This window comes from Toxotes jaculatrix, chromosome 18 (genome assembly GCF_017976425.1).
Source record: "Toxotes jaculatrix isolate fToxJac2 chromosome 18, fToxJac2.pri, whole genome shotgun sequence".
Classification (NCBI taxonomy): domain Eukaryota; kingdom Metazoa; phylum Chordata; class Actinopteri; family Toxotidae; genus Toxotes; species Toxotes jaculatrix.
This window is the reverse complement of record NC_054411.1, coordinates 11339389-11361984: the sequence shown is the minus strand read 5'-3', so window position 1 is coordinate 11361984 and position 22596 is coordinate 11339389. Positions and strand designations below refer to the sequence as shown.

The 22596-nt window shown below is 41.3% G+C and overlaps 3 protein-coding genes and 1 pseudogene across 4 annotated transcripts; 2 read left to right on the top strand and 2 right to left on the bottom strand.

Annotated features, from left to right (window-relative positions):
- Positions 1-1497: 1497 nt before the first annotated feature.
- LOC121198613 (zinc finger protein 436-like) lies at positions 1498-3726 on the bottom strand. Of its 2 annotated transcripts, none has more exons than XM_041062879.1 (2): positions 3394-3726; positions 1498-2724 (listed from the first exon to the last, which is right to left on the bottom strand). In XM_041062879.1, exons 1-2 carry the CDS (start codon positions 3563-3565, stop codon positions 1700-1702), a joined length of 1197 nt encoding a protein of 398 aa, XP_040918813.1. In that variant the 5' UTR covers positions 3566-3726; the 3' UTR covers positions 1498-1699. The 2 variants fall into 2 exon arrangements, with proteins under 2 accessions (XP_040918813.1, XP_040918814.1); XM_041062880.1 differs by having other exon boundaries at positions 3433-3726.
- A 395-nt stretch (positions 3727-4121) lies between these two features.
- On the bottom strand, positions 4122-6963 carry LOC121198609 (zinc finger protein with KRAB and SCAN domains 8-like). Its single transcript, XM_041062874.1, has 3 exons — positions 6668-6963; positions 4215-6312; positions 4122-4173 (listed from the first exon to the last, which is right to left on the bottom strand). The coding sequence occupies exons 1-2, from the start codon at positions 6849-6851 to the stop codon at positions 5114-5116; spliced, it is 1383 nt and encodes a 460-aa protein (XP_040918808.1). The 5' UTR covers positions 6852-6963; the 3' UTR covers positions 4122-4173; positions 4215-5113.
- A 609-nt stretch (positions 6964-7572) lies between these two features.
- LOC121198628 (methionine-R-sulfoxide reductase B1-A-like) lies at positions 7573-10225 on the top strand. The gene is made up of 4 exons (XM_041062893.1): positions 7573-7705; positions 8306-8448; positions 8697-8811; positions 9070-10225. Exons 1-4 carry the CDS (start codon positions 7651-7653, stop codon positions 9087-9089), a joined length of 333 nt encoding a protein of 110 aa, XP_040918827.1. The 5' UTR covers positions 7573-7650; the 3' UTR covers positions 9090-10225.
- Positions 10009-12476, top strand: LOC121198626 (annotated as a pseudogene).
- The last annotated feature ends 10120 nt before the right edge of the window (positions 12477-22596 follow it).

Here is a 22596-nt window from a genome sequence, read left to right as displayed (position 1 = left end):
ACCCAATGCAGAATAATGTGATTATTGGAGTCCTGGCCGTAGACTGGACGAAACTCTAATCCAGATTAGGCTTTAGGGGCCAACAGTTGAAAGAGCGACGACTCCTCTCTGCTGCTCCGCGCTCAGCGTCAAAACACAGACTGAGCTCAACTCTCTCCCCTCTGACACCGCAGTCCTGTACGCAGACTTATGTAATTGCACGACCTGGAAAAATGCATGTCAGAGTTACTGCTCAAAAGCCTCTTATTTAAGAGCCAGAATCCATTTTGACAACCATTATCGCAAGGACACACATTCTGAACCCCCCTCTAATTAAATTTAATCCATTTTTTTCTTATCTCTCAAAAGAGGTGTATAATATATCTCACTCACATCTACTAAGACTAGATTTTCTTTAAATATGGGAAACATTTGTAATCCTGATCATCGCGTTTTGACATGAGACTGAAAGAAGTAAATGCAGAGAGAGAGAGAGAAATAGAGTAGCTTAAACGTTTATGCTGTGAGGGAGGTAATAACCTGACTTTCTATAACCTGACATTTACCTGCTGGATGCACTTTCTCAAAAACATGGATAAATTTACGGGCACTTTTATCCTCTTGGATTCTCAGCAGCATAAAAATGTTGCTGCAAGGCTTCTTCATGCTGAAGAGCAGAGATTGATGTTGCAGGGATGCTGCCGTCTTCAGTGACCCTGCTTGACATTTACTATTCTACATGATTTAGATTATCAGTGACACACAATCTGTTCTTACATGAACTTTGAAGGATGCTGCACAAAGATAATGATTTTTCTTTTTGCAGTACATAGTAGAAAACTGTAGTAAAAGCCCAAATACTACTACAAATATACGGTTATATTGATACAAGTATGATCCAGTCTTCTCAGTTAATATCTTAAATATGAGCCTTTACAGACTGATAAGATCATGTTCATCTAATTATCAGCTAATGTTACTGACAGCGTCATGTACCTTCAGTACAATTTATACAGAATAACTGGTGTGTTTGCTGCCATCTGTTGGTCAAACTACAGAAGAAATCACTCTTAAAATGCAGTGCTGCTTATCATTATGGGAAACTATAAAACCTCTATCTACTGAACTGTGATTGATCTTAGGAGGCTTTACAGTCTCTCTAAGGTCGTTTGAGGCATCTTTAAAAGGCCCTGCTACAAGGCAGAATTTAGCCTGAAAATACTTCATGTAATGTGTTTAGATATGATAGTGTGAGCGTGAACCTTAGCATGAGGAGTAATGAGCCATGCTGCGTAGATTAGCAGAATAAACACTGATATGCTGTTTTTTAGATGCTGGTTAGGGCCAAGCTCCAAAACCACCAGATCCTACAACTCACATAATACATTTTCATGGAAGTAATCCTCATGATAAGTAAACTAAACATTATGAAGAGTGCCAAAGTCATAAAGTGATAAACCCTGCTGTAGCTCTTTGCAGGGTACATTTGGAAATCAACAAACAATATGGTGGTGATCTATATGTAAAGTGACTACAGCTGTCAAGTCATTTAGTTTCCATGTATCTTCATTAAAATACAGAGAGGAGAGACTTCTCACACTGGTTTGCAGATGATTTATTCACTGAGACAACACTGAGATTCTCTTGACTGGTGTGTTAGTGAAAAATGACCTTTAAAAAAAACATCTTATCCATATGAGTTTTTCTACACATGTATTAGTTACTCCATGTTCCCTGCTGCGTGTGCATTTTCGTGTCGAATCATCCGTCCCCTTTGACAAAACGTTTTACCGCAAACATGACAGGAGTAGGGCTTTTCCCCTGAAAAACGTTTCATGTGTTTTTTGAGTTGACCGCGAGTGTAAAAGAATTTCCCGCATGATCCACACTGATACGGTCTCTCTCCTGTGTGTGTCCTCCTATGAACCGTGAGGTTCTGGCTCTGAGTAAACGCCTTCCCACAGATGTCACAGTTATACGGTCTTTCCCCTGAATGAGTCCTCATATGCACTATCAGATGCTCTTTTCGGACAAAAGACTTCCCACAGTCTTGACATTTAAAGTCTTTAATCCCGGTGTGTATTTTTGAATGTATATGTAGACAGCCGGGGTTGGTGAACTTCTTGCCGCAAACATCACACACAAGCCGCTTGTTGTGAGCACTTTGCAAATGACTTAGAAGTTCCTTTGTAGACTCACTTGCCCTATTATGTGTTTTTAGATGCTTCATGAAGGGACGGATGTACTGGAAACCCTTCCCACACACAGGACAAACACTGCGGTCCTTTTGGCTTTTAGCACAATACTCTCCACTGGGTGATGCCGCTTGACCCTCCTGCGTCATGCTGCCATTCTGTCTTTGCAAAACCTTCGCCTCTTTGCTCTGCACCCACTCCTCATCACTGTCACTGTTCTCACTCTGGGCTGCAGAGCACTCTGAAGGAACAGGCGGCAATTCATTAATCACGTCTGTCTCTGGCTGATCTTGTTCAGTTTTCACAGCTTCAGGAGAAGGAGCAATAACCTCCAGTGTTTGACTATCATCCCCAAGTTCCTCCTGCTCCTCTTTTATTTTGAAGTCTGTCTGAACCAAGCAGTAGTTCCCATCATTGGTTACTGTGTCTGCACTCGTATAAGAGGAGCCCAGGATCTCAGCTGTGCTCCAATCAGACTCTTCTTGTGTTGAGGTCTCCTGCAGCACTTCCTCTCCAGTCACAGTACTGTTGGTGAGTGGAGATTCTGTAACTACAAAGGAGATGGAAATAAGTTGCTTTACAACTTCTCAGATGTGTATGTGTGCTGGACCAGGTTTCTGGAGAGGCTGGAGGCCAGACTATTCTTTTACAACTGTCTGGGACAACAACAGATGAGAGAGATTGATTTACAATCCCAAAGAACAATGAGGCAATGACCCCAAAAATGTCTTTGAACAATTCTGAAGGTAGAATATGAAATTTACAAGATGACAGATTCATGTTGGACACAATGAGTGAGTTTATTGGCACACATGTATCGTGTTATGATCAGGTTTTTAGAGTATCCTGGTTATGTGTTGCACATGTAAATACCGGTACCTTATCCTGGATATGCCCTAATCCTGGTTTTGGGAAACCTGGATATACTAGCTGGAATACTTGGATAGAAACCGGGATACCGTGACATGTAAACACATTATCCAGTGTTCTGACCACTCTCTGCCGTGTTTGTGGATGCACAACAGTTATTCAATACAAAAATTATAATTAAGAAGAAAGGTCTGTTGTTGCTCTTGTTTTCCATCAGCAGTAATCAGATAGAGTTGAAGTTAATAGCATAGGTTACCATGGTAATCTGCCCTGGTTAGGAGTCAGCCATCTTCGAGGCACCAAAAAACCAAAAGTGAGGCAGCCCAAAGAGAGCTACCAAGACCCAAACCTGATATCTGGTCGATAAAGTCCGGTTTCTGACGCTGACCGTGGGGCTCTCCTTTCGGTCGGCGCACCTCTGCTTCGTACAGCGCTAACGTTATGGTTTTCTCCACCTCTCCGAGGATCTCCTCTGCCGCCGCGTACAGCCGCCGGTGAACAAACGACCTCAGCTGAAACATCGTGCTCTCCTCAGTGGACAGAAGTGGTCGGAGACAACGCTGCGTGTGAAAGACAACGGAAACGCGATCACCATGACAGCGCTGTCCAATGTGGCGGTTAAAACGCAGGCAAACATTAGTCACGTGACCACCGCTGGGAAGATCACATATTAAACGCACTGTTTTCTGTCCATATATAAAGCTGGTTAGTACAATGTGACCATATCTACAAACATATCTGAGATAAAAACAAGTTATCTTTTTTATTAGAATTTCATAACAACATATCCCACAAGTCTTAGCAAAAAAAAGAGGCAGTATCCACACCTCATGGGAAATGTAGTTGTGCCCAGGCGGAAAAAAACTGTTCTTTTTACTTCGACTCTGCTTGTTTTTCTGAAAGTTTCGCTTTTAAATTCAGATTTCAGTGTCTATTTAAGAAAACACACAAAAAACTGCAATGTATTATGACAGAATATTAAAGTTTATTGTCCCCCATGTGGAAATTTGGTTTCACCATAAGAAGACATTGCACAGAACAACATACAAAAATACATATATGAAATGTGAAAAAGAACAGCTAGAGGTGCTGCCATGAACTACGATCAACAAAGTGAAACTGGTTTTACCTGTGATCCCCACAGGTAAAACCAGTTTCACTTTGTTTTACCTGTGGTTAACCAAAAGTTAACCAATTTGTGTGCCAACATATTTCAGCAAACTAAATCATATGGAACAGAAACCTAAAGGGATTTGTAAACATATTTAGACTGTGTGATTTTTTTTATTGTAGCTCTTTCAATTGTTCTTCAAAATGAAACTAACTTACAAAAAAACTTCACAACAGGACATTCACATTGTTATAGATGTGTCTGTTTGAAAAAAAAAAAAGACTTCCTTAGCAGACACAATCTACTGCCTGGATGAAATTACCTAAATTTAACACCATCATTACATGCAGACAATTCCTTTGCTAATTTGGTTTTAGATAAATGTATGTAAATGACAGGTGTAGAAATAACTTGGCTGATCATCATGATACACAGTAAAAATGTCTGTCTGAATTCTGTTGTTAAATTATCACCGCAACAAAGATTCATCTCTGCCACATTCAGCCTGAAGATGTAATAATACGAGTGGACAGGCCATTTGGCAACCGAGAAAAATGAATGAATGTAGTGTAAAAGTGGTTTAAGAGCCTGATTAGACTCAGAGCTGTGCTGACACCTCTCATTTTCCAATTAAAGCTGTAAGGCCACGTTCACGCTGTATCATTTAAACCGTACTTGTGAGCGGCCGAGTGAGGAAAAACACTCGCATCAGCTCTTGACTTGTCATTCTGAGTCAGGGATTTGGGGAATTTCAGCCACACTGATTGAGAACATCTGTGTGAGTGTGAAGGGTCTTTAAGGTGGGAAAACTTCAATTTTGTGGTTCAATCTGCAGATTGAAAAAGCTCACGGTGAGATGACTTATCTCAACCGTCACAGTACGTTTAACAACTTGTGGTATGCTTCTGGAAACAACTGGCAGTAATGTAAGTATATGTGATTTCCAGATAAACTGCTTTCACTCAGCGGCTGCCTTTTCATGAGTTTGCAGGTGCACTTTAAGATTAGGTGCAAACCTGTACCTCATGCCACAAATGTGACAGGCATATGGTCTCTCTCCTGTGTGTGTGGTCCTATGTCTTGTCATCTGTCCACTTTGGCGAAAACGTTTACCACAAATATCACACGGGTAGGGTTTTTCTCCCGAATGGTATCTCATGTGTGTTTTGAGGTGACTGCTTGTGTTAAAAAGTTTGCCGCACAGGCCACAATGATAGGGTCTCTCCCCTGAATGACTTCTTTTATGGATTGTGAGGTTCTGGCTCTGACTGAATGCTTTCCCACAGATGTCACAGTGATACGGTTTCTCCCCAGAATGGGTCCTCACATGGACAATGAGGTGCTCTCTACGGTAAAATGTTTTGCCACATTCTTGACACGCAAACTCTTTTATACCTGTGTGTATTCTTTCATGCAGCCGGAGACAACGATTACTGGCAAACGTCTTGCCACAGATGTCACAAAAATATGTTTTGTTGTGACAGCCCTTCAAATGAGTTATCAACTCTTTTGTAGACTGGAGTGTCATCCCACAAACAGTGCAATCAGTTTTGCTCTCATGTGTTTTTATGTGCTTCATCAAGGAGCCAATGTACTGAAATCCCTTGCCACATAAATGGCAAAAACTGCGGTCCTTTTGACCTTTAGCAGAACGATTCTCACAAGGCAATACTGCTTGGTCCTTCTTGTCATCATTGCCACTTTGCCCTTCCAATACCTTTCCTTTCCTTTTCATAATTTTGGTCCGTTCTCCTTTGCTGTTCACCAAGTCCTCATCACTGTCATTGTTCTCGCTCTGAGCTGCAGAGCAGTCTGAAGAAACTGGCTCCATCTCATATGATACTTGAGTCTCTGGCTGATCTTGCTCACTTTTCACAATTTCAGGAGATGGAAAAACAATCTCCTGTGTTTGACTCTCGTCCTCGAGTTCCTCCTGCTCCTCTTTTATCTTAGACATCTTGAAGTCTGTCTCAACCAAGCAGTAGTTCCAGTTATTATTGTCCAGGCCCGTGCTGGTTTGTGAGGGCCCTGGACACTCTGCACTAAGACTGAAATTAGACTCCTCTGGTGTTGAGGATCCTTGGTTTTCCTGCAGCGGGAGGGTGTCACATTGGTCTCCATGTTCTGCAGTGCTGCTGGTGAGTGGAAGCTCTGCAACTATAAAGGACACAGACACAAAAGTTACCAAACAGCCCCTAATGTTACCACTTGAAATGAGTAATTTTATATGAAGGTACACACAATATAAATAGCTCCAATTTGCATGGGTACCCTCTTGTGACTCTTCTGAGTTTCTGGAAAAGTGCTGCTCTGTTACTCCTCTTAAGATGTGCAATGTGTAAGTATTTGTACTATTGCTGCATCAAAGCTCTCACACCACTTGGGAGAGTGGATTGAATGCGTGCGCGCATGCGTAGACGAGGAGCAACGTCCTAAGCTCCACTTCTTCGTCCACCACTACACCACAGGACCAAAACGCCACCACGCAGCACATTAAAGCAGAGCCCCAAACCTGAGTTCTTTCGCAGAAGGCCCAGCTGGTGTCGCAGACTTTCGACCTCCTCTTTAGATCGACTAACTTCGGCTTCGTACAGCGCTAACGTTATGGTTTTCTCCACCTCTCCGAGGATCTCCTCTGCCGCCGCGTACAGCCGCTGGTGAACGAACGACCTCAGCTGAAACATCGTGGCGTCCATGTCTCAGGAGAGAGTCACGGCGCAAAAACATCAGCGACAATCGCTGGAAAGCAAGGAGATTAACTCCGTTATCCCACCTCCAACCCGTCAAGCCCTACAGGCTGTGATTCCCCCAGCAGCCACAATGTTACATCCGGTTTGAATCGTTCGCAATAAAAGCGTCAAAAATAAATAGAAACTAAACAAAACTAAAACTTGATCTTTTTCTGAAAGCCGTAATGCGCAGTTGTATGCTCGACACTGATAGCGCGGGTTACAATAATAAGAACTGCTTTTTGTTGTGATTTTTGACCTGAAACTACTAAAGAATAGTAAACATTACTGAATGGACAGAAGATACTGTAAATAAGTGCCTCTTACATGTAGAGACTATGTGTACTTTTTAGAATTCATTTTGAAGTCTGTTTCACTCTGTCATGATCCAATACAACAGTTCCTCCGTATTTTTTCCGTATTTTTTACAAACATTAGGAAAACAAAATGTTAGAAACACTTCTGATATACTCCTTACGCCTCCTTTTGACACCACCGACAGAAGTTGTCACCCATTTGTCCCAAATAATTATTTAATTATTACAATTACTTCAAGTCAATCAACCCATACTTTAAAGGGCAATGGGCAAGAATACACGCAGGTAGGTAAGTGCACAAAGTATTTTTTTCCACGGAAGGCTTCTTGAAGGTCTCTGATTTTATTTTGAAGGGCAGACTCAAACCGGAAGTGTTATTGTTTGTAATGTAGTGTTTCAGTTCAGGGCAGGAGAGTGGTGAAGCACATCACGACTCGGAAGCCGAAGTTATGTCATTTTGTTCTTTCTTCGGGGGAGAGGTCTTTAAAGACCATTTTAAATCAGGTACCTGCACGACTTTGACTTCTTGTACTTTGTCATACATTTCTGCGTAATAGTTGCTGTTTAGCAGAAGTGGAGTAAACGATAACTAGCTGTCCTGTTAGCTAACTATTCATTGTAGCTCAGTAACTTTGCAGACACTCCCGTGTGGGACTAAACTATCCATTCCTGTTCCTTTCGTCTGTAGTTACCAATAAAAATCTTTTAGGAGGGCTTGACGCTTTTCACATCGCCTAAGAAAACTAAATTAATGTACATGGAAATCCTAGAAAAAAAACCTTGTGAGCTTGTAAACTTTTGTAAGCCATGTTCAGGTTACACAACAAGTCTGTTACAAAAGTGGATTTAGGTTAGCTTAAAAATGAGAAGTTACACTTCTATTTAAGAAATGCTCCCTTAAACAAATACAAAAGCAACGTTATAAAAATCAATATTAGAAAAACATGGAATATATAAATAAGATAAATTGATTTAAAATAAGTCACAGAAAGAAACCAAACATTGTCACAAATGTCCATAATAAAAAGATAGCATAGCACCATTAATTATTACGAACATGATGGCCAGGGTTTATCTCACATTATCTCACCTTTTACTCCTCAGGGATTTATGTTTGTTCCAAGTGTGATCACCAGCTGTTTTCCAGCCGTTCCAAGTACGAGCACTCGTCTCCCTGGCCGGCCTTCACAGAGACCATCCTTGAGAACAGTGTTTCCAAACATGAGGAGAGACCTGGAGCATACAAGGTACCTTCAGTTACTTTGTCTATTAACTGAATTGCTCAGAGGAAGCTGAATGTAAATGTATGATATTTGTTTGAAGACCAGGTACCATTCAAATAATTGAGTACTCAGTTAAAGCTACCTCTAACTGGTTGTAAGCAACTTTTAACCCTTGATGACTTTCTCAAGTGAAGGACTTTCTTAATGCATTAAATGACAATTCTATGAAAATGCACAAAGTTCTGATTAAGATGTATGACATGTTGCTACAGGTAAGGTGTGGGAAGTGTGGAAATGGACTGGGCCATGAGTTTGTGAATGATGGGCCAGCCAAAGGGTTGTCTCGCTTCTGAATATTCAGCAGCTCACTGAAGTTCATCCCTAAAGGTACAAACAGTCAGATTATAACACAGAAGTTTCTACTTTGTGTTACATGAACAATAGAAATGCACTGACACTTAAGTGTAGTACTTCATTCTCCAGTACAACTATTTTTCCTCTTAAAATGTGTTGTGTGATTGAGAGAGATTCTGCCAGTACCGTCTGGTTTTCTAAAAGGATGTGCCCATCAAGATTTTGATGTGTTTTCTGGAAAACGACTTCTTCACAACCCTACATATCCCTGTCTCTCTTTGCTTTCACCAGATAAGGTTGATGGACAGTAAAGTGAGCTGTCAGAGGCATGAGTTTCTGGACTTGTAGAAGTTTCTTTGTGCTGCTGAAGGTGCGGCCAGTGGATGATGAGCTCTGGTACAAAGCCCAATCTGGGAGCACCAGGCCTCTGATGAATGGTGGCCACACCGGACAGCAAGAACAGAGAACTCTCAGCACCATTTATTATGCAATCAGCACAGACTCAATAACCAGGATCACCTCACTAGTGACAGTCACTGTCTCATCGTTTTTACATTGACACTTGAATTGTCTCATGGGGAGAAGAGACTTCATGATTCTGTAAGCTATTTTTTACAGGGAGAGTAAGAGTGTTTGTTTACCTTCACAGTTTCCCCTGTAGTTCTGCATTCTCAAAACTGTCAAAGTAAACAAACAATTATACCAGGCTTGCGCATGATGCTCTAGATGCAGAAAATGACTGGATATAAATTCTGTTTTCATCAAATAAAATAATGCTGATGCAGTCTGCATCACTCTTGAAGAGCTTTATGTAAATGGATCTAAATTACTAATGCAAAGAACTGAAATAAATATATTTTAGACAAATATATTTTTAGACAAAAAAACCTGATATATTTTGCTGATAGTCTTGTTTTCAAACATAAAATCACTTTTTATAGATCAGAAAGTAATATATTATTATTTTTTCCATGATGAATAAATAAACCACTTTAAATCCAGTCACCTATTTCTGTTTTTCTCTGGCTATCATTCATTCATATTTAATCATTCTTCAAGTTAAAAATGGCACACTCTGCCTCACTTTGACACTGGCTACTGCTCAGTGATCTAAGTACTGCCATCATGTGGAAGTAATGAGAAAAAGATTGGGTGTTACACAAGCAAGACAGAGCTGTTGACACTTGATCTGGACACACAGGTTTTTTTTTTCCAGCTTAGGCCCGGTGACTCTTTCCAAACATGTTTCTTAACTAACTAAAGGCAAACTACTTCTGGTTGTAAGAGACTAAGACATTTGACATGGATGAAATGTCATACTGTTCTTTTTCTGGTGGAGAAGAATACAAAAATCACTTCCAGCCCGGTGAGTGACAAAGAAGCATGAGGTTGCATGTGAACGGAGATCGAGTCCCACTGTAGTAAAAATAAAAGTCTGTGGCTCTTTTTTGCCTCTCAGGTATATATGTGTGCTCTGAATGTGGCCACGAGTTGTTTTCCAGCATGTCAAAGTTTGAGCACTCTTCTCCTTGGCCAGCCTTCTCAGAAACAATCCATGAGGACAGTGTCTCCAAACACCCTGAAGCATGGGGACCCATAAAGGTAGATCACCTCTGCTAAAGTAGCACAGCTGAATGTTTATTGTAATAGGTTGGCTGGACTAAATGTGATTTACTTCAGCACTGTACGTGTTATTATTCATGTGATCAATCGGTATAGAGTTATCATTCCAACCCTCTGGATTTAAATATCCCAGGTTTGCTGTGGAAAGTGTGGCAGTGGATTGGGCCATGAGTTTTTGTATGACGGACCAAGAGAAGGGCTGTCACGCTTCTGAATATTCAGCAGCTCACTGAAGTTCATCCCCAAAGGTGGGCCTATCAACAGTTTCTATGTAGCTGGTTCAACCATAGCTTACACCCTTATCGTCCACCTTTAACCCAATGTTTTGATCCCTTCTTTCTCCACAGAAAAGCTTGATGGACAGAAAGGTGAGCCGTGATAGAGTAGGCAGTTTTCTGCTGCTGTAGGTACAGACAGTGGATGACGTGCCCTGGGATAAAGCCTAATAGGTCTCCCAGGCACTGATGGACACTGGCCTCGCTGGGCAGAAAGAACAGACCAATCTCAACCAGTTTTTTTTAAAACCGTGAGACACCGTTTTTTTTTTAACTTTTAATTTCTGGCAAAGAGTTTGAGATGTTTAACAGTTATGAGTTAAAGTCTTAATAGACTATGGAGTCTCAGCTTGCTTTTCTTAGTTTTGTACATTGTTTGCAGACCTCAGTGCAAATTAATCTACCCCTCTGGATCTATGAAAAATCAGATAAATGTACTGTACATGAAAGATCTCAAGTCATTCTTCAAGAGTGCAATTGTATCTTTCCATCAGTTGATGGTGCTATATGCCTCTAAAAAAATCTTCAATGAAGCATGTTATCTACTCAGTTAATGCACCACTGTGGGTGTAGTTTTTTTTTTTTGATCAAGGAATAAAGATGTATAGTGCTGTGCAAAGGTTTTAGGCACTAAATGTAAAGTGAGGATACTTTCAAAATAATATAATAAATAGTTTTTATTATCAGTTACCTTCATACAAAGTGCAGTGAACAGAAAAAAATCAAATCAGTATTTGGTGTGACCACCCTTTGTCTTTAAAACAGCACCAGTTCTCCTCAGTACACCTGCATACAGTTTTTCAAGGTACTTGGCAGATAGGTTGTTCCAATCATCTTGGAGAACTTGCCACAGTGCTTCTGTGGCTTTAGGCTGTCTCAGTGTCCTCTGACTCTACAATACCAGACTGATTCCAAGATGTTGAGATCAGGGCTCTGTTGGGGCTAGACCATCTGTTGCATGTTGACTCCATGTTCTTCTTGTTGCTGAAGATACTTCTTTATGCCTATGCTTGCTATGTGCTTGGGGTCATTGCAGAATGAATTTGGGACCCATCAGACGCCACACTGATGGTACAGATGAGAATCTAAACAATTGAAGATTTTGCACAATACTGTACATTGCAATCCCACTGTACTGTACATGTGAATAAATTTTGTGCAGTTGGAATAAATATCCTCTATCATTTTGTGGCCAACAACAAAGCCATTTCTATAGTACTGCTTCTTTTGGTTGCTGTGAGTTCATTTGTAAGAATTTTCCCGCTCAGTGTTTACTAAGGAAAATGTGTCTTCTTTGGAAAGCAGATGCACTGAGTTATCTGTGCAAAAAGCTTTTTTGTATCAGTCCATGTTACAGACATGAGGAGGTGCTGTGTTTTTCTATTCAGTGAAGTTTTCTAGATAACTGAATAACCCGTTTCTTGGCCAGTGGAGCGGTGGAATTATAAACAAAGTGAGGATGCGGGGGGTTACGTTCAACAGCTCCACTGCTGTTTAAGTGTCTGGGATGAGCAGGTGTGTGGAGCAGCTCATTTCAAAGGCTGGAAGATCAGAGGGGGAGATGAAAGCCTCAGTGTCAGCCAGAGGATTAAGAAAGGAAGTGCAAACATTCATAGACTGTAATATTGTGTAGTAGTAAAGCATTTAAAGCAAAGACAATTTTACTCATCTGATGTGATAGTGGGTTTGTCTGTAAGGTATGAACAGAACTCTTCAGTTCGTTTCAGAGGGAGCAGCTGCCGCAGATGTGTGAGTGTAATGTGCTTCTGTGGGTTTGTCTGTATGTGTTTGTTTCTAAGAGTAGTATTGTCTTTTTATATGTGTTTTGCATAAAGTGATGTTCAGTATGTTAAAAGTCTCTCATCTCCCCGACTGTCAGCTCCAAACCTTATATTGCCTCACCTCAAGCTGTTTATTAACTGAGTAAAACTTTCTTTGTTACTGGTTAGACATCCTTGTCGTGCATACTTTGTTGTATCACCACACAGCTGGCACACAGACTGAACTGTCCTCGGGGGGTGAAGTCTGGAATAAGACAGGGGGGAGTCTGAAGAGGGATGAGAGGCGAACCCACCAACAGACAGACAGACAGACGAAAATACAAAGATAAACGAGATGTGAGAATGAGAGATGGTGAGGAAAAGGAAATTGCTCAAAACACAGGACTGTAATTAACAGTTGCTATCTGCAAGAACACTCTTTCGGGTTGGCATCTGAGCACAGCTGTATAGCCAAGAGGAAGTAAACAGGAAGGAGGAAGTGGTAATCCTCTGATAGAATCATGAGACAGACCCCACTTTTCTTCCACTGACCTCTGGGGCTCATCCTGCTCGTGAAGCAAACATGAACCTTAATTACATTAAACCAAAGCCTTCCCCAGTCCCCAAAGGCTGAGCCTTGAGGTCCGACCAAACCCTCTGACTCATTCACAGGACATCTTGTTTTAATTGTAACCTATATGAGCCTGTCGCTTAGATGTGGATGTTTACGGGCACTGCACCTGCTTCTGTTTTGAGCCACGGGGAAAAAAGTGTCTCATTCTGCCGCTGCATGTCACGACAGTATATTCAAATTCATCAAGGTAGTGTTCCCTAAAAACGTCTGTCATCCAGTGGCTCTGCTTCACTCACCACAGAAGCTGTGATCACTTTGTGGGAAGAATAAAGCTCCTGAATGCGTGACTGTAACAGAAAATAGAGAAAAGTCCTTTCATCAGGGAGGCAGAATGGTAGTTAACCCATTCTATATGATGTCTCCATCCATACATAGTGGGGCTGCCCTCCACATGTTTCTGACATGCATATGTTGGCCAAACATCTGTCTCCTTCTGAGTAATGAATGAAAGGATAAACAAAGCTTTTATACTTGACACTGGAATGTGATTTCCGCTCTGGATAAAAGAAAACTTCTGGAAACTGAAGGCAGTCCAGGTTTAGGCATTGTTATAATCCTGTCCGGACAACATGTGTTTCAGAGAGATGGAGTGTATGAAAACCAAAATGAGAATATTTTTGCCCATCCTCTCTGACAGGCCCCAGCAGTGAACCACAACATGAAATGATGTGTAGTTTACAGAGTGTATAAACAGATTTTATGTGGTGTGGGTATATGAAATGCATATCTTGACGGCCCGTATTGGTTATAAACACTGTAAATGTGGAATGAGGAGTAATAAAAACACAATTACATTAAGGAAAGAACAATGGGAACCCTCAAGTTCCTGTTCATTCCAACAAAATGTCAGCAGTTTAAACATGTGAGAGATCGTTTTGCGGGATGCGAACTTGCACTGTAAAGCCAAAAAGCGCTGTGTACAATCCCAAGTATACGGGCTCCCGGTGAGAAAATAAACAACATGCGAAATTTCAATGGCTTCTACAGCTTTATTGTCATTTTTATCACATGATCACATTCCTGTTTTTGAGCTCCACCAGCTTCAATAACACAGGGGGGGTTTGAACATATATGCATTTGCAAACATCGCTCCCTTATCTGCACTCTGATCTGTTTAAGGTAGACAGGACCCCAAGACAGAAGAACAGGTTGGTCTGAAAGCTTCAAAGGAATACTAAAGGTGTGTGGCACTGGTATTGTTCGCAGAGATCAGGGAGAAGGGTCCTTATTTTCAGGGATGGTGGATTGACTGAGGGATAAGAAAGACTTTTTTTTAAAACTGGAGAGTAAGGCTGGCTGATTGTGTGCCCACATTTTTTTTTATCTGCCTTGATCAGAGACTATAGGGGATTTGAAAGGCCTCAAAGGTAGGCAGACTAATCCAAAAAGAAACTGTGGACAAGCTGTGTGCATCATGTCAAACAACTATTCTTCCCTACTTTATGTTTGCTGTATGAGTTTCAGAGTAAGGGGCTAGTAAGAATGATCAAATGGAGTCTCAGATAAAAGTGTGCCAGAGGCCAGGAAACATTTATCAAACGCACTGTCTTCAGAGTATGGAAATATCAGGACGGTTTTGGATTTCAGCTGAACGATTTAAAAGGAGGCTCGGTTCACAGATAGTCAGAGCAGTGATGGACTGTGGAAAATGCCATATTTGTGTCAGCGCGTGTCCAGAAATGTCAGAGGCCTTTGACGTCTGGAGAGGTTTATAGCACGCTAAAACATCTTTACGCAGACAGAGGTTGAACACTGCTGAGGAGAGGAAAGTAATTACCTCAGTCTTTCCCTGGGTACGATGCCACAGACTGTCTCACTCCCATCCACCCCACCCGCCCAAAGTACACCCACCCACCCAGCTAAACCCAGCTCCCTGCAATTTGTGGCTGCTCATCCTCTGTCATCTTGGTTAGTAATCCCAGTGTGTTCCACATGAGATCTAGATCATATTATGTGTGTGTTAGAGAGAGTCAGACTGCATCTGTATGTGTCAAGGATAGGATGACTGAAAGCATGACACTATTTTCCTTATTGCACTTACTGCACTTTTTTCTTTCTGTGCATGTGCATGTGTATGTTTGCAACACATACATAAATCTGCTATGTACAGAACTTTTGAGAACCCTGTAACCCCCAACAAGCCCCAGATGGGTGGTCTTAATGGTCAAAATTGCTCCCTTGTTCATGCTGATTGCTAACTTCTGTGCAGAAAATGTTCAGAGGTGCCTGAGCTCTTTATTCCCCTCAGAAGGTATAACTCAATCAGGAACCTATAATCTACATCAATCCCACTACTATGAGAAGGTTATGGAGGTGTTCTGGCTTTAGTTTTACTCTGTGGATGAGGCGATAGATGAACAGAAGGTGACATTTGTTTCTTTTACTAAAGATCAACGAGAAAGAAGAAATGCTTGTAGGGGCAGATGATCTGCCGGAGAAAGCCTCCCTTTGTTTTTATCTGAGTCTATGTATGAGTATATTTGTGAGCATGTATGTGTGTGTATGTTATAGTATATGTTGTATGTCAGCATGTCCTTAAAGCAGTAGTTTGACATTTGGGAACTATGCGTATATACTTTCTGGTAGAATAAAAGATCAGTAACAGTGGCTACCCTGACTCCTTGGGCCCCTGAGCCTTTTCCCAGTTGGCCCATTCTTACCTAATCTTACCATGAATATGAAGATACATCTTGCAGCCAGTTAGATTAGCTTTGTACAAAAACTGGAAACAGCTCGCCTGACTATCCAAAGGTCGGCTTTATTTGTGTGTTTAATCTGTAAAAAAAAACCCCGATAAAAACAGTGAAAAAAAGTGTAAAACCTTTGACTGGTCAAGTCAAATAATTTAGAACCAAAATAAAGGAGAAGGAGTTTGGCAGACCAAAAAACGGGGATCAGTGATTTGTCGTTAGGTACTTCTCAGCTCATTTGTATTTCTGTCTGGCTGCTGCTCTTTGCCACTCACTGAACACAGTCAGGCACTTTTTTTCTGGAAAAAAAAAAGTTGCTAATAGGGTCTTAAAAGTTCCCCAAAGTCCCCCAAAATCTAGAGAGAAAGTTGTTAAGCTGACAACACTCCTGACACTCCAGATTAAATGAGCTATAACATTTTGATTAATGAGCTTTAGAGGTACTGTTAGGTGGATTTTGTTTCCTTTGGACAGAGCCAGGTTGGCTGTTTTCCCCTTGTATCTCAGTGTCTTTAAGCTAAGCTTAGCTAACCAACTGCTGAGTCCTCTCCACCACAAAGCGAATAAGTGTGTAACTATTATTTTTAAAGCACACCTAGCATCTGTAATATTGTATTTTGCCCCAAAGAATAATAATTACTGGATTTAAATAAAGTATTTAACGTGTGTATTTGTTTGCGTGATCACATCTGGATCCCCTCATTGCATGAATGAGGGGAATTCCACATACTTGTACAGCTTTATGCCCCTCAGCACCTATTGTGCAACACATAGACACACACAGGCACAAACACAAACTGATTTTACCTTTTTCCAACAACTCCTCAAAGTATGCAACATTAGAGCCAACAATCTTTCTAGAGTTATCACTCATCAGTGGCTTTTATATTTCAAAAAATGATCCTTGAAAACATGATTAATATTTCTTCAGCATCAATATTTGGCCCACACAAACTTTAATTCTCCACATTTGCACTTTATTCTTTTACTTTTGTGCCAGAAAAGCAAACACACCCTAATCTCACCTGTCAGTCACTCTGCAGTAATTGTTTCTCTTGATCCCTCAGCCTCTCCCTTTTGGCTTGTCAGTGTCCCGGATTTGTGTGGGGAACACAGTGTTACGCCAATACTAAAGATACAGTAAAGACACAGAGTGTACTTTGTGTTTTCCTTCTTATGTATCTGTAACAGTTATTGCAGAAAAGTGAATGATTGCTTGGTCAAAACTGAATCCAAATTAATTTTAAATGTATTTTGGGGAAGTCCGCAGAAAACCCTTCCGAATGTCATTTGGACCAGCAGCTCTGTTGTGTCCCCATGAAACATAGACCTCAAAACCTAAAGTGAGACCAGATGAGAGCTACAGGAAGGAGAGGAAGGTTTGTGTGTCAGTGTGCGTGACAGTGTGTATGTTGGTAAGGTTTTTTTTTTGTTGTTTTTTTTTAAAGAAGACTCAAAATACTTTCCCACAAGCATGAAGCTCACAGACAACCCAACGTGACTCTCAGCTTTGTGTGTTGGTGGTGGTGGTTTTACCGCAAACCTGGGCTGATTTGTCAAAGTCTTGAGCCAAATCTTTGCACCATAAACTAAAGAAACAGTTTGACATTTCTTTCTCAGAATTAGGTGAGAGCTTTGTCATGGTAGGCTACAGCCAATTAGCTTAGCATAAAGCCTGGAAACAGGGTGAGACAGCTAGTCTGGCTCTGTCTAAAGTTAACAAAATCCACCTTCCAGCACCTCCAAAACTAGCACGTTAGCTATACCTCATTTGTTTAATTTGTACAAAACCAAACTGTAAAACTGACAAGTCACTGTTTAATGACCAAGAAATAGCTGGCCACATGTACTGTAAAACTTCTTGCTAATTGGTGAGCCTTAGAAGTGCTGGTAGGGCGGATTTTATTACCTTTTACAGATCGTTTACCCCTCTTTTGGCTTAGTCTCTGTATTAAGCTAAGCTAACTGGCTGCTGGTTGTAGCTACACATTTAGTGTGCAGGTACGGGAGTCGTATCAAACTTTTCATCTAAAACAGCAAGAAAGCAAATAAGTGTATCTGTCAGTGTCGAACTATTACTTTAACTTTCTTACATCCCAGTCAATTCTTCTTGTTGTATCTGGTTAAAATCAAGCTCTGAATGCTGATAAAAGCACATAATGCTTAACGTATGTGTCCAAGCAATTTGAACATTTTACAGTTTATAATTCAAATGATTAAAACTAAACAACATGTCAGTCTCTTTAGAGAAATGCCCCATTTTAACATCTTATTTATCTCCTAACTGGCCTTTTTTCCCCCTGGTAGGTCACGTATTTGGTACACTCCTGTCCCCTTTGGCCAAAACAACCATCAGCACCTTAGCTGATGGTTTGCTTGTTTGAGACGCACATGATTTCACATTCCTGTGAAATGCAGACTGCCCCCACAGGGTAGAAGTCCGTCTCCCGTTTCTACAGCATGAAACAGTTTTGACACACATGCGCACACTCCCTCTGGCCTGCAGGAACTCACAGGACAGGTAATACTATTTTAGCAGACCTGACTCAACAGTGAGGCAATGGACAACTTTTTTTTTCAGAGGATGACAGCTCTCTTTTCTCACAGTCGATGTGACAGGTTGGAATTCGAAAAACATGGGAAACTCCAGAAAGCCCAGAGACAAACTGCTGTGGTTTTACACCAGTAATTACAGTCTGTTAACACTCATCTGATGACTATTTGTATTTTTATTTGTGTGAGACTGTCCAGGTTTTATTTGTTTACATAAATGAGCACATAGCCACTGATTATAAGGAAACATTCACCCAGTTGTTCGTTCACACATATGTTTAATCCTTACAATTGTTTCAAATGAGCTGAGTGAGTGAAAATTAACAAGCACATCTATTTGGGTGGCGGTTCTGGCCCACTAACAGTAGCGCAGTGTTCGATCCAAACGTCCGTGTCAGTGAATTGCAAATATGGAAAGAAAGTTGTTTTTCACACACTGGGCGGAAATAGATGGTGACAGTGACACATAAAAGGCAAGGGCTGCGGTTTGCAGCTGACGTCATGGCAATCAACATTTAAAAGGACGAGGCCTTTCAATGAAAGAAAGCCACACAGAGCAGCCCACAAACATTTCAGTAAGTGACAATTTGGGATTGGGTACCACAAGTGGTACACGAGCACGCAGGGTGGAACAGTAGGCTTCCGCAGACACACGGATGCATGCATAAGACCCTGAAGGCATTAAAGTCTCTGCACGCATACCTGCACACTTAATATTTGTCAGACACATGCTGCAGTTCAAAATGTCTCACCTTCACAGCTCTGTCAGATTTGCAGCCACACGTCTTGAGTGGATCCTCCAAAGTGAGCTGGCAGGCATGAAGCTGTATACTGAACTAATCACAGTTGTCTCTTTTTAAATCTCTCTATCACTCCATTTCTCTCTCACTCACACTCGTCTTCTGTCATTCAGACACAAACACATATAGACACACACACACATATATATATATATACACAAGTTCCCCTCACACCCTTCTCTCCCAGCGCCTCCACCCTTCCCAACACACCCAATATCACTTAGGAGCCAACCGCCAGATCCCACTTTTCACCGCAGAGCTGTGGATTAGAAAAGAAGGCATTTTTCAAATGGTCTGTGGCTTGTGTGATGACATGATTGTCATTTAGTTTAATTCCCTCTGTACTCTTTAGATTCCCCCTTGCCTGATTCTAGTGCTACAATAAAGCACCCAGAGAAGGTAAATAGCAGTTTGAAAAAACACGGAGCTCCTGTACAGACTTGCTTCCTGGAAAGGTATTTTAGTTTTTATGGCCAAGATGAAAGACACATTGAAAATTGTTCCTGTGCAGCTGCTTTCTAGCGGTCGAGGACGGCTTGCATGCACTTTTGTTTATGTGAAAAATATCTGTGGGCTCACATCTCTATACATGTATATCATTTACGTAATTGAACCTCCTGGCTTTGGGTACTGCCCAAATCTAACCCTCATGAAGCTGGAATGAATCGCAGCAAACTCTTCCTCAGATATAAATTACTCCCATGTTGAACTCAAAGCATTATGTGGGTCTAACGCTGTTTAATGCTTTCAAGGCAGTTGAGAGTGTTGCGTAAGCTGCAAACATCTCTCCTCTCAGGTCTTAAGTACAGTCATCCTTTCAGTGATGTCTCTATAACGCTGCAGGGCAAGTCCACGAGTCTGAAAGTTCTGCTGGAGGCGAAAAAGATTGATGCACCTGTGTGAAGATGGCGGGACACAAGGGATGGAGGGTGGGAGGGGAAGAGGAAGATGTGGGGGCAGGAAACTGTGTATGGACGGAGAGATCACAGTGACTTTGTTCCCTCCTCCGTCTGTTCTTCTAACCATCATTCTTAACTGACTTTGCTTGCATTTGCAGATGAAAGTTGGGAAGGCTCCAGGAGAAGGGTGGGGCTTCACCGTTGCTTTGTTGTTGGCTTTTGTATTCACTGATCCTCACAACCTGAGGGCTCAGTGATCGAGCATCTGACACATTGTGGAGAGTGTGTGCGACTTTTTTTTCTCTTTTTTTTTTTAAAGGAGCTGCTCTACAGATGCCACAATATGAGCATTACACTGAATTGTTTTGGGATAATCCCACTTTAATCTAATAACCACATCACTGCAAAGGAAACTAGTTGAACTAGAGCTCTTATACAGTACATCTTCAATCTGGAGTTTATTATTAGAAAATATCTCATTGATATTCATTCCAGACACAAAAAAGCATCAGGTTCCATTTGTAGGAAACTGCAGCCATGCCTCTGCACCGCTTAATGAGTATCTCCTGGGCTGTGGTTTCAAAGATCTGTCATGATAGCTTTAAGGACTCTGACGGGTATCTTGCGGCTATCGCAAATGACCGACAGCTTCTTCCTCATACTGGAAATAACAAAATGAGAGTGGAACATTTTGCTTTTGCTCGGGAGGATTTGTAATTTGCTGTAATGGCTGACACATGTACGCGCCATCAGCAGGCCTCTGGCTATGGAAATCTCTATCGGTGGTATACACAGGGATGCAGCAGCAGCACACACCTGCGGGCGCGACAGTTGGATATGTAGTCTGGACCGCACGCACGCATGCATAAATGCCTACACATGAATGTGAGCACACAGTAACATACACAAAGACAGAGAGACGTATGCACACAAACACATCAACAGAGAGATATATTATCCACCCTCAATCCTTAACATAAAGACACAGTTCACAACTTGTATGTCGTATTTGTTTCCTCAACACCGCTGCTGCCTGTTTGTTTCTTTAATCTCACTGTTTATATTTCTGGGTCCAAAACTGTCAGTATAACTCCAACTAGAGCAATTAGCATGAGGGAAAAGCAAATAAAATGTCTGATGAAAGCAAAGCCTGGATCCTGACCTCATTCTGACTGAATCTGCCGCTAGCCAGCAGACAGTCATTTTCAAAGCTGTGAATTCCTCAGTGCCAGGCTGGCCTCTCTTTGGATGGATTTACAATGGCTGTTTGTACTTCAAAACATATCATTATTCTATATTTGCCTGGGTCATGTCAGTATCCGCAGAGACCTTTGTTTAAGCACTGTGTTTTGTTTTTTTTTCCAAACTGCTTTCATATCTCAGAAGGTGGAAACTGTATTAACGGGCTTTGTGATACTTAACTTTAAACGTTTATACATTCCTTAAAGGACAAGTTGGAAATCTCGGGACTCATATTTGCAGCCAGCGAACTTTTCTTAGCACAAAGACTAAGCTTTCTATTTTCCAGCTCCTCTAAAGCTGACTTCTTAACATGTTGCATCTTGTTAGCTTAATCTGTATAAAAAACTGAAGTGTAAATGACCAATTATCATTTTATGGGGGGGTTATGTGAGCTTTATTACTTCTAGACAGAGCCAGCCTGCTCATTTCCCCTTGTTTCCAGTCGTTGCGCTAAGTTAGCCGGCTGCTAACTTTCAACAACAAAAATAAATAAATAAATAAATAAAATGTGCAGCTTTTTTTTATTCAGTCAATCTCTGTTTTCTCTAGGGATAGAGAGCTGAAAAAAAGATTAAATAAAAAATCCTCAATTAGCCAACACAGTGAGTTTGCCAAATTCATTTATTATCTCTGTCAGAAACATAGTGAGCCCCAGGGCTGAATGTGTGAGTGAGAGTGTGAGCACCTCTTTCTCACCTCTCTTTACCTCTCCTCCCCATCCCTTCCACCATTCAGACGGCCACCCTTGGTGTGTTAGTCAGGTTCAAAGTCTGGACTCCATCTCATTGCCAGAAGAAACTCAATACCTGCTCCAGCTTTACAGCATCAGGGGAACGTCCCAGCGCCAATCCTTCCTGTACAGCCCCAAAGGTGACACGCTCATCCTCAGATACTGTATTTATGGGAGGGAGACAGAGAAGTCGCAAGGGGCCCCCCTCCTCGCTTCAGGTCTATTGTTTTGGTGTAGGGGGACTTGTCACTATGTTGGCTATGTGTTGGTTCAGTGTTGAGTCCCAGGGTGCAGGGAGAGTACAAGAGGTTTTGGATAGACATCCTCAGGGCTTCTTTTATTCACAGGGCTGACTGAGACATCTATCATATAGGGTTCAAAGGGGCAAGAAGGATTTTCCTCTGTGGGGTCAGTTTACATTTGTAAAACACTGATGTGCCTGCAGCTCATAACAAAGCGCTATTGATTTTTTTTTTTTCATGTCAAAATGTTAGACAGAAAGGACAATTTCTGTTGTTTTTCTGTGTTTCTGTGTTTTGTTACAAAAAGACCAAAAGAAATTCAAATTTATGCAAATCTCTTTAGACACTTTAAAGTCACCGGAAATCAACA

What these genes read in the sequence shown, in the direction of transcription:
- LOC121198613 (XM_041062879.1), bottom strand. Translation starts at nt 3,565, where the DNA reads ATGTTTCAGCTGAGGTCGTTTGTTCACCGGCGGCTGTACGCGGCGGCA. An exon ending in CTTTATCGACCAGATATCAG is followed by an intron (nt 2,725 to 3,393) that starts GTTTGGGTCTTG and finishes TCTCCTTTGTAG; the next exon opens with TTACAGAATCTCCACTCACC.
- LOC121198609 (XM_041062874.1), bottom strand. Translation starts at nt 6,851, where the DNA reads ATGGACGCCACGATGTTTCAGCTGAGGTCGTTCGTTCACCAGCGGCTG. An exon ending in CCTTCTGCGAAAGAACTCAG is followed by an intron (nt 6,313 to 6,667) that starts GTTTGGGGCTCT and finishes TGTCCTTTATAG; the next exon opens with TTGCAGAGCTTCCACTCACC.